Source organism: Octodon degus, unplaced genomic scaffold, assembly GCF_000260255.1.
Source record: "Octodon degus isolate 3935 unplaced genomic scaffold, OctDeg1.0 scaffold00322, whole genome shotgun sequence".
Lineage (NCBI taxonomy): Eukaryota > Metazoa > Chordata > Mammalia > Rodentia > Octodontidae > Octodon > Octodon degus.
This window is the reverse complement of record NW_004524898.1, coordinates 84,013-96,012: the sequence shown is the minus strand read 5'-3', so window position 1 is coordinate 96,012 and position 12,000 is coordinate 84,013. Positions and strand designations below refer to the sequence as shown.

Sequence of the window (12,000 nt, the reverse complement as noted above, 5' to 3'; positions counted from 1 at the left end):
CTTTAATTTCAGAACAAAATTAACAAAAAATAAGATCTCAATACATGATATCCAACTCTGCTGTCAAATTATGGAGGGGATGGGTATCAAGACCCTTACTTCCTGCTTTCAACACAAGGCAGGTGAAATTAGTTACTAGACTCAGCAGATGGAGAGGTGGGACAGGGCCATTCAGGCTGCTGGGGAGCAACCGGGACACTACACAGAGGACACGGGTTTCCCACAGGGGGAGCTCCTAATCCACTTCTTCCATCCAGGACGCATCCTCATCCCCTTCAAGGAGAGAGATCTCATCAGGAGCAGCAGCACGGGGCTCCTCCGCAGTCACCTCATCTTCATCGATGCCTGCACAAAGGACAAAGCTTGTAAGAACTCAGGCAGCATGAGATACACTTCAACCTGAGAACATCACCACAGCTCCCACTTACCCAGGCACAGCTTGATCATGTGGTAGATATGGTTGGAGTGAGTCTGGGGGTCTTCCAAGAAGCCAGAAGACAATAGCGCTGTTTTGAACAGCAGCACCACCAGATCCTTGACAGCCTTGTCATTCTTGTCAGCTTCGGCCTTCTGCCTCAGGGTCTCTACAATGGGGTGATCGGGGTTGATCTCCAGGTGCTTCTTGACCATCATGTAACACATGATAAAGTTGTCACGGAGGGCCTGGGCCTTCATGATCCACTCCATGTTGGCTGTCCAGCCATAGGTGCTGGTCACAATGCAGCAGGGTGAAGACACAAGTGTATGGGAAATTGTCACGTTCTCAAACTTCTTATTCAAGATTTTCTTCATGAGTTTGCACAGGTTTTCAAATTTGGCCTTGCTCTCCTCCATCTTTTTCTTCTCTTCCTCATCCTCAGGCAGCTCCATACCTTCCTTGGTCACAGGACCAAGCTGTTCCCATCAAACTCCTTGAGTTGCTGCACACAGTACTCATCGATGGGCTTAGTCATGTATACCACCTCAAAGTCCCATTTCCACAAACGCTCCACAAAGGCAGAGTTGGCCGACTGTTCCTTGCTCTCGCTAGTGATGTAGCAGATGGACTTCTGCATCTCCTTCATGTGAGACACCTACTCAGACAAGGACGTCATCTCATCTTCAGACTGAGAGGTGTGATAGCACACAGTTCAGAAAGGCATCACCTAATAGTGGAGTCCTCATGGATTCCAAGCTTTAGATTTTTTGAGAATGCCTCATAGAATTTCTTGTAGTTCTCTTTGTCTTCTGCCAACTCAGAAGAGTTCAAGGCATTTCTTAACAATGTTTTTATGGAAGACTTTCAGGATTTTGCTCTGCTAGAGCATTTCTCTGGAGATGTTTAAGGGCAGATCCTCTGAGTCAACCACATCACGGATAAAATTTAGGTACTTGGGGACCAACTCATCACAACTGTCCATGATGAACACACGATGGCCATATAGCTTGATGTTGTTCTTGTTCTCAAATAGGTAAAAAAAGAAAAAAAGAGCCCTCTGAGGAATGAATAGCAATGCCCTGAATTCTAGCTAACCTTCCACTAGAAGTGCTTGATGCCGGTGGTCTTCCTAGTCATCGGTGAGGCTTTTGTAAAACTCTCTATATTCCTCTTGAGTGATGTCATCAGGGTTTCTGGTCAAAATGTACTTGGTCTTGTTCATTTCCTCATGATCAATGTATTTCTCCTTAATCTTCTTGGTTTTCTCTTTCTTTCTTTCTTTCTTTCTTTCTTTCTTTCTTTCTTTCTTTCTTTCTTTCTTTCTTTCTTGTGTGTGTGTGGAGCCAGGGATTGAACTCAGGTCCTTGTGCTTGCCAGGCAAGCACTTATTCAACTGAGCTATTTTCCCTGGCCCTTGGTTTTCTTTTTCTTATTCTTTCCAGTATCATCCTCTTCAGCTGAGCCCACATCTTCAATCTTGGGCTTCTCTTCATCATCCTTATCTTCCTTTTCTTTTTCACTGTTTTCTTCCTCTGCCTCATCATCTCTGATTTCTTTCTCTCGTTCTTTCTCCAGATAAAGGGAGATGGGGTAGCCAATGAACTGGGAGTGCTTCTTTACCACCTCTTCAACCCACCTTTCCTCCAAGTACTCTATATGCTTTTCTTTGAGATGGAGGATCACCTTGGTGTCTTGGACAACGGGCTCCCCATGCTCAGCATGGACAGTGAATGATTCCCCAGCATAAGATTCCCAGGTGTACCGCTCGTCATCATTGTGCCTTGTGATTATGACAGGTTTCTCTGCAGCCAAATAGGCAGAATAAAATCCAACACCAAACCGCCCAATCATGGAGATGTCTGCACCAGCATGAAGAGCCTCCATGAATGTTTTCATGCCCAACTTAGCAATTGTTCCCAAGATGTTTATGAGGTCAGCCTTGGTCATGCCAATGCCTGTGTCCACCAAAGTCAGTGTCCACTCCTGATGGCTGGGTATGATGTCAATCTTCAGCTCTTTGCCACTGTCCAACTTGGAAGGGTCTGTCAGGTTCTCATACTGGATCTTGTCCAAGGCATCGGAAGCATTAGAGATCAATCCCTGAAGGAAAATTTCCTTGTTGGAGTAGAAGGTATTAATGATGAAAGACATGAGCTGGGCAATTTCTGCCTGAAAGGTGAAAGTCTCCACCTCCTCCTACTCATGATGCATCTCCTCAGGCACCTTGACCGCAAAGAGCTGGGATACAAGACAGCAAGTCAGCTCAGACAGTGTCAAGTGCACCGCAGAAGCAGAACTGTGCAGTGGTGACTCAAGAGACCCAAGCCTACTCTGTAGGATTTAACTGCCCACCATTTCAGTACATTACATCATCCTCTGCACTTTGTCCTTTTCTTTCTTCTTGTTCCTCCTCAAAGATTCCAAAAATGTCAGGAAGTTGTCCTAATCCTGTGACCCATCAGGTGCCAGATGGGCTGGCCAGTCACTCCACAAAGTCCTTTATCTCTGTCTTTGTAGATGTATAAGTCTATTGTTTATATTTGATTTTGGTTTCAGAGTCTACATCTTCCCTTGTCTTTCATTTTCCTCTTTCTAGTTGAATTTCTCTGGGTAACTCTGAAAGAAGCTCTTCCTCAACCCAGCTATTTTGGGTCAAGTAGCATACTTAATTGAATAGGTTGCCATTGTACATGTGCCCTTAAATGGTACATATTTGGTGAAGGAAGAAGCTAAGTAGAAAGCATAACCAAGAAATTACATGACACATTATCACTGGATAATGCTATGCAAACAATTATCTCGATATGGATTCGTGTCCATTACAGTCTCCGTGGCTGCAGGGGAAGATTCTGATGTGGAGGGAACATTTTGCAATCCAGATTTCTCATGCATTTTCTTGTGACGATAATATGTGGAAGACTGGCGAAAGCTTCTTTTACAAAAGGGGCACTTATAGGGCTTCTCTCCTGTATGTATTCTCTGGTGAGCCCGCAGGTTGGTTTTGTGTGTAAAGGATATTTCACATGTGGTACAAGTAAATGGCTTCTCTTTCTTATGAATCATCTGATGCACCCGTAGATCTGATTTCTGGAAGAACCCTTTCTTACACTCGGCACAAACAAATGGCCTCTCATTCTTATGTCTTCTTTGGTGGGCAGTGAAACGGGAGAAATATCTAAAGGTCTTTGGACAATCCTCACATTGGTATGGTTTGGAAAATCCAGGCACTCTTTCTTGGGGTCCCTCACAGGTGGGATTGCCTTGATTGCTGTGGTGTGTGGTGGGAGGCTCAGAAGAGGGCTGGTCTGACTCAGAGGAAGATCTTTCTTCCACATCCATAGAGACATCTAGGGATGAGTTTCCTTCATTGCCATGCTGGTTTCGTATATACTGAGGAGAGGACAGGTCTGGCATAGAAGAACCGGGTCTCACCTCTATAGAGATTTCTTCATTAAAGTTTACTTCATTGTGGTTCCACACAGTTTCTGGAGATGACTTTTTTGGTGTACAGGAAGATCCTTGTCCCTCATGCATAGAGACATGGACATCTTGGTAAGAGCTTCTTTCATTTCTGTGCTGGGTGCAGCCAAGCTCAAGGGAGGGCAAATCTGACCCCAAGGAAGATCCTGAACACACATCCTTAAAAAGTACTTGCTTAGGGGTTCCTTCATTGCTATGATGATTAGGGACAGGCTCAGACAAGGGCTGGACTGATCCAGAAGATGGTTCTTGGCCCACATCCACAGGAACATGTTGGTAACTCTTGTGGGGCTCTTCCAGCAACCTACATGTACCTAGCATTGCTCTTCTGGTAGTGTGTGCATTTTCCCAAGAATCACACTCCTCTTCAGGGCTAGAACCATTGTGTTCAGGGATAATGAGCATGGAAACTATTTTATTCCTTGGATTAGGACCATTGTCATTTACTGGTGGTATTTCCCAAGAACTGTTGTCTCTACCTTCTTCAAGTGCACTTCCTGTAGAAACCAAGAAGTCACTCAGTAAATTTTCACCCTAAAAAGTGCTCATCTAAAATATAACTTTGATGTGAAGATTTACAGGGCTCACCTCGTCTTGTTTCCCCAGCAGTATTCTGGGAAGCCTGGAATGGTGGCTGTATATTCTCATTCATTAAGGTTTTCACCGAAAATTTTCTTGTGAAATGAGCAATGACTTCCTTTAGGGGCATATCCTCAGAAAAGAGAGCATTTTGTCCCTGCATACAGACATGGACCTGTAAAAAGAAGGCCAGACCATAACTCCATGTGAATCTGTTGTGTGACAAAGCCTTTTAGAAGAACCTTCCTTTAACAACAGTCACAGGAGGTTTGCCTATATGTTACTTTATGTGTTCTCTCTGATGATGTTATTCTTGATATTCACATGTTGCTATGCTTTGAAGTCATTATAGATAATGTACTAGAAAATATTAAATTATTGCCCCTATGGGGCCAGGAGATGGCTCAGTGGAATAAGAGCTTCCCTGGCAAGCGCAAGGGCCTGAGTTCAATCCCTGGTCCTGAAAAAAAAATTGCCCCTGGGAATATAGAAGTTTCCTTTAATATGCTAGACATAGACACACTACTTTGTTTTAAATACATGACCTACTCTCATATGTATCTATTTAAAGATGTCATGCTTCACATGTCATTGATCAGTGAATATAAACTCATGGCTTGTTGGACCACAACTCATCCTGCTGGAAATGTATGCCACACATATATAATCTCGAGGAGGTACCTAGCAGACAAGTTTCCTTCAGTTAGACATTCTGCTAGACAGGACTTTAGTACTATAGTTGAGTGCCATTTTAAATAAAATTATGTACAATGTGAAAGTGTGGCATAATAGAATATTTGTTTATATGCAATAAACTAAAAGATTCAGAGTGTGGCCTTGTTGAGTCCCCTTGGAAATGTCAGTCCTCAGGTACCAAGGTTTTTGCATTCACACTACAAATGTTTGTTAGTGATTCTAAGTGTCTTGGGTACTGATTTCAACATTAGAAGTGTACAGCAATCTCTACTGTACACTTCTAAGAAACAGAGACCCTATAACCTACTTTAGTGCATCCTTCCTAACATAAATTGTGGCTCCTTGAGGGATCAATCAATTCTTGCCCGAGACATTTGTTTCATTTTTGAGGTCTCTGCTCAAATACATATTTGTAGGAAAAATTATTGTAATGGTTATAAAGCAATTAGTATTTTGTATGATGTACATCCTGTAGAATGAAGAAATATATACCCTTCTGCTTTTCCTTGATAGCCTAAACTAGGAGAAATTCTCCTTGATGAAGAAGCGTGATGGGGACTGTATGCTTAAATAGCTGGTTATGCAATAAATGTCTACTTTCAGTTAAGCCTGAATGACTGTGCTTATTTTTGCCCCTCTCCCCAGATGAGATCCCTTTATTTACCAACTCAGGTGGCTTCATACAGTCATCTGGAAGGTCTTCCATGAATTTCTCCAGCTCTTTACCACTTGATTCCCATCTCCTCCTCAGCATAGCCTTGTCCCTGCAGTGGCCACTGAGCATAAACTGCTCCACAGCTAACTGAGCCACAATCTCTTCCTTGCTACGCTTTTGCGTCTGCAGCCATGAATGAAACATCTCATAGAGTCTTTGTATTTCCTTTTTTGCACTTGAGTTTTGGCTGTACTGAAATGAGTTGAGCTCAATGCCTGAGAACTCAGAAGTCTCTCGTTCTGTGATGGCTGAATCTTGGCTTGAATTAAGCTCCATGTTTTCTGCTTTGAGATTGTTTGAGCAGGGTTCATAGGCACATGATTTTCTGAGATCTAAAGCCATTGTAGGCAAATGTTCTGTCTCAACGTTGATGCTTCTATTTAAGCTGCCTTATTTTCTTGGGAATGGACTTCAACAATTGCTGGATGGTTAATGGTGGTAGCTAGAAATAGAAACCATAGGTAATTAAAGATGGACATGTCACACAAAATTTCAAGCCCACACAGCTTCATGAAAATACTCTCAGACTCTGAGTGTTTGATGATAATTTTGACCATGCTGTGTTCCCACCTCACAGTTTTGCTCTATAAAACTTCCTTTGTGAGGCGAATGCTTTGCAACATTTTTGTTGTCCTTATCTCTGGTGGAGGATTCCTATTATCTAGTCCCCATTTGCCATTCATATTCGCCATCCCTTCCCACTCAAATTTCCCCTACTTTTTAAAAATTTTTATTAATTTTAATGGGAAAGAAATAGCAATGAGCCATTTTTAATAATAGGTTAGTAGGACAGTTACAATAATTAGTATGTTGCCTATTTTTGTCTTCACAGTAATTATTCACAGTAGAAGATACAGACATCTCTTGTCTAAACAAAATTAGCACAAATCTTTCTTCTCATTGACCTAAGAGAAAGTAGCTCTATATCTTTTCTAACTATTTTGTACATGCATATATATATACATGCATATAAATATTTTTCACTACAAAATGGTCTTTCATTTATATCCCCCTTTTTGTTTTGTTTTGTCAGAGATGGATGTTCCATTGCCATTAAAGAAGATGTATTTGGAGAAGTCTTTACAGAACCTTTTGATATGCTTAATGCCAGTTTAAGTATTATGGGTACTTGAATTTATGCAAAATAACCCAATATAGTCCAATAGTCCTAAATAATTGTGGGTTATCAGCAGAACTGGCAATTGTCAGAAGTTGTTGACTTGAGCCTTTTGTAGCACAGCATATTAATATTGCATTACTTTTTATATCTTGTGGTTATACTTTTTCTGCTGGATGGTTAAGACCAGATTAAAGCAAGACCTGCATAACAAAAAATATAACTTTTGTATCTGACAAGGTCAGTCAATTCCTTTCAGGATTTACATCATGTACAAAAAAGTTTGTAGATTTTTTTGTCAGTGTCAGCCATCTGGATGAATCATGGGCCCTGCTTGACAAATTTTCTCTCTATGAAAGTCTGAGAAAAATTTTTCTCTCTAGGTGACTCTCCTTAGGCAAATTATACATCATTTGTCACTGTCCTCCGTGGCCCCATAATCTCCTTCAACAGAATTTTGGGACACAACTGAGTTACAGGATGTGACAGCACAGGTTATCTTTTTTCCTGAGTCCTCACTGATCTTGAAGGTCTTGGGCCATAACACTGCCTACTTTTATTGCCCATGTTTTTCTCTAATTTTTGGTCTCCAAACTTTTGTTGTTAACCCTCCAGAAGAGAAGCTTAATGACATTACAATGTAATAAAGGTAGTTGAGGTTGACATTACTATCTGTCTGAATATCAAAAGCCTTAGAGATAACATGGAACTAATATTTTCCAACAATTATAGATATTCTAAATTTAAATCCCTATAGGATGTTAAAAATTATACATTTTTACACAGATATTTAGAAATTAAACCATATATAACTTTGTAGCATGACAGTCCTTTGACTTTTTTTCCTTGTTTCTTTCTTTTTTTAAAATATATTTTCTTAGGGAAGTGTCTACAGAGTGTTCCAGGTCTCACTACTAGATTGGACTCATAGTGATCCACTTGTTTACAGCCACCCAAGATCTGGGGTTACAGATGCACACCACTGCTCTCAGTCTCAATGGCCATCTCAGCTAGCCCTAAGGGTGGGGCTGGCAAGGCAGGCCTGGGGATAGAATCCCCAGTCCTTGCATGTTTTAATCTGCTGAGCTATGTGGTCAGCCCAAGAGATGTTTTCTTACATTTTATTAGCTGCAAGAGTGTCTTCTAGATCTGAAACTCTGTCTTCACTTTCATTCAAATGATTTTGCAAGCTTGTGATTGAGGTTTTAATTTTCTGCATATCTCTTTGAATCTGCTTCATGATCACTATATCTTTCCTATATTGTTCATGCAAGGATTCTTCCATTTCTCTATTCTCCTCTATTTTTTTTTATCAATGTCTTCTTTACAAACAGTAATTCTTTCCCTACAGCCATGATTTCTTTTTTTTACTTCAGAGATATTTTTCTGATCTGATTTCCTCTATACATTTCCGCAGGTGTTTCTTTACTTCAAATGCTATTAATTCAGGGATTTCAGTTGTGTGATTCCCAATTTCTTCTATGCTAGTGTCTACTGAATTTGTTCTGGGTGGGCTGTGGGCCTGAGGCTACACTTTGCTCCTTTTTTGGTCATTTGTTATAGCACTGTCCTCTGACTTTGGTGTAGAGCTTTGGTGCAGCTAGTACCTTATATCCTACCAATATTCTTACCCAAGAGAGATAGTGTGTTTAAGGAAGTTACAGTTTTGTATTTATAGAACTACAATTAGGAACACTAATAATGAGTAGTGATATTTAGCAGTTGACAACTTTTGTAATAATGGGTTTATACTTTAGATTGGAAGAGCAAACTTATGTCTGTGTAGCTAAGCAGATATTAAATTTGGAATTTGTATTTAAGTTAGTTCCCCAAAGTTCTGTCTGATCACCTCCTTTTGATGTACCTGGGGTCTTCCATGCATACTATTCTACCCTGGTTACCTGTTGCACCCCTTCTAGATCAGGAGAGAAAGAGAGAGGATGATCTCATAGATCTAGGACCAGTAAAGTGTCTCCACATACTATGTCCAGATCTGCCAAGTTTGAACTCATTCAGATGTTCCTGGCTTGGGTCTGGCTGCTGTGCTCAGCTTTTTCCTGTGGCAGCCTGTGGAAGTGAACCCATTGTGCCTCTCACTGCTAGATTGGCTTGGTGGTTCTGGCCCCTAGCCTATATGAAGAGACTTCAGCAGCAGAGTTTCACACCAGCCTTCTCTGATGGAGATGGTTAATGTGAGAGTGGGGGTGGTCCCACACGTACAAGCCCAGACTGGGCTGGTGCAGGAGGGGATCCTGTGGTGAGGCAGAAGTTCTCACACATGCAGGGCCTGGAATGGGACTGGAGGGGATTCAGAGATCACATGGTGGATGTTCTTACATACAGGCCAGGCCTTGGCTTGGGCTGGAGGTGTCTTTCAAATGTGGTGGAAATTCTCACCTCCCCTACTTTTAACCTCCATAATACCTTAAAATGTATTATTTGATTTTGGGTAACATGAACTCATTGCATTCTACATCTAGCCTTTTCCCTACATTAGTATAAATGAACTTACACTGTCTTTGCTTGCCTGTTTTATCATAATAAATTGTATGGGGCAGGAAACAAAAGAAAAAGGGCAGAATAAAGACAAAGTGAACGATTAAAAAGTCAAAAGCCAGGGCTGGCCAAATAGCTCAGTGGATTAAAGTGCCTGCAAGTAGTATCAAGGGCCTTGAATTAGATCCCCAGACCTTCCTTGCCGGCCCCACCCCCGGGGCACCCTGAGAGAGCAATTGAGACTGGGTGTGGTGGTGTGAGCCTATAATCCCAGCTCTTGGAAGGCTGTAAACAGGCGGATCACTGAGTCATTATCTAGTAGTGAGACCCCAAACACCCTGTAGACCTTTTATTAAAATAAAAGAAAAGTGAAGCGAAAATCCACATGAATGTAACCACAGTTTCTTAGTCTCCATATACCCCTGTGTTTTCCTCAAGAATGCTTTCCACCCCCCTGGTGGTACCAGGGATTGAACTCAGGACCTTGAGAGAATGCATTCTCTAGATCAGATGAAATTGAGTTTGCATTGCACAACTAGACTAAAGTCTCACTGTTGCAAATGTCTAGTAGACACAAATTTAAGGCTTATTCTAATATACCACATTATTTAGTGTATTTTTTACACTAAAAACTTTTATTTTTTAAAACCCCGGCTTGGTTGGCCCTTGCTTGCCTTCCCGTTCTTCCGGAGGCTTGGGCCAGGTTGTTCTTTTTTTTAGGGCCAGTTAGGGCACCTTGGCCCTTTGGGAAAACTCTGTCTCAAAATAAAAATATATAAAAGTTTGGCACCTCTGAAGGTCGATGATACAATCATGACTACTACCAAATAAAAGAACGAGGCAAGATGTGTGGAGAAATAGCTCAGCAGACTAAATGCCTGCTTTGGCAAGTTCAGGGACCAGCGTTTGAACCTTATTCTCACATGCCATGCTGGCCTCATCCCTGGGACATGCTGACCCCTCAACTGTGTTCAGACATGGTGGTACGGGCCTGTAGTCCCAGCCCTGGGGAGGCTGAAAATAGGAGGATCACTATAAGTCCAGGCTGTCTAGTGAGACTCCAATCAGCTTCTTAGGTTTCACTAAAACTGCCCCTCAGACTCTGTCCCTAGCAAAAGTCTATATAGCACCAAAGGCACTTTGTCTCAGATCAAAGTACCTGTGCATGTCACACAGATTCTCTCCATGTCCTCAGAGATAATAAAGCCACCCCTCTTTCTTTCACTTGCATATCTCTCATGAGTTGGTCAAAAAACATAACAAAAAGACTACCTGATGCATGCATCAGGCTTGAGGGATCAACTAGACATGAAACAAGACATTCCAGCCCCTGTTCCCTAAAGCCTCATGCACATCCCTTCATACAAGAGGCATTTTAGTCCATCTGTAAGAGTTGCCAAAATCCTAACAGTTTCAGCATTGTTGAGAAGTGCATGTCCCAAGTCTCCTGGGAGAATTAAGGCAGATTTGCATGTGAGTCCTTGTACAAAAGAAAATTGAAACACTTTCACCACTCAACAGCACAACAAAAGCATTATCAAATATTCCAAAATGTACAAACAAGGGTCCCAAAGCATTGGGACCATAGCGAGTCCTAAACCCATCAGGGTAAACATTATTTCCTGTAGCTCTACGTGGAATGGCAGAATCAATCTGTGAGCACCACGTGGCTACACATCCAGGGTGCTTGGTGTTCTGAGCTCCCATGCCACCCCTCAGGCCTACTCTGCTCTCTCCTTAGACAATCCATGCACCTGGTTTTCTCAAACTTGTGGTACCTCCATACATCATTGTCTCGCACATACAGCTTCCCACACATCCCTCCCACACAGTGGGAGCAACGCACTGCTTAGCCTCCCAGTACTTCTCATAAAATGTAGATGGAAGCTTCTGTTTTCTTTCTTTCATTTTTTTCTTTTCTTTTTTTGGTACAGGGTCTCACTATGCAGCTTGGACTCACAGTGAGCCTCTTGTTTTCAGCCTCCATAGCGCTGGAATTACAGGCCTTCACCACCAAGCACAGACTCAGAGGCTGGCTCTGCGAGGCCCTGGGGGTGGGGCCACCATGACATGCGGGACCAGGGGATTGAACCATGGTCCCTGTGCTTCTGAAAACCGGCTATCAGTCTGCTGAGCTATCTCACTGGCCCTAGATCAAAGCATCATTAACCTCCAAACTCTTACATTCTGCACACACCTAAAACAAGCACCATGGGGATGATCCAAGTTCTGCTATGAGCTGCAGCAGTAGCTAGGCTTTCTTCTCTCTTTGATGTAGGGGTCGAGTGCCTGGATTGTTGAGAACTCTCACCTTGATTCTGAGGAGCAAATTCTCTATAATTCTGTCCTTCTGGAACACAGCGTGCTGGACACCATCTTGGAATATGGCCTAATGTGATTTTATCCACACAGTAAAATCTCTTACTTGCCTCAGAGGCTGGAAAGGGAGAAATCTTGCTGCTCCCAGCAATGCCTTCAGGCCATGTTTTCTATTCTTCT

At 42.2% G+C, this 12,000-nt stretch overlaps 1 protein-coding gene and 1 pseudogene across 1 annotated transcript; both read right to left on the bottom strand.

The window, feature by feature from the left end:
- Positions 1 to 210: 210 nt before the first annotated feature.
- LOC101587573 lies at positions 211 to 3,185 on the bottom strand (annotated as a pseudogene).
- A 2-nt stretch (positions 3,186 to 3,187) lies between these two features.
- LOC101587186 (zinc finger and SCAN domain-containing protein 4-like) lies at positions 3,188 to 6,230 on the bottom strand. The gene is made up of 3 exons (XM_004647744.1): positions 5,838 to 6,230; positions 4,487 to 4,652; positions 3,188 to 4,395 (listed from the first exon to the last, which is right to left on the bottom strand). Exons 1-3 carry the CDS (start codon positions 6,228 to 6,230, stop codon positions 3,188 to 3,190), a joined length of 1,767 nt encoding a protein of 588 aa, XP_004647801.1.
- Positions 6,231 to 12,000: the final 5,770 nt, after the last annotated feature.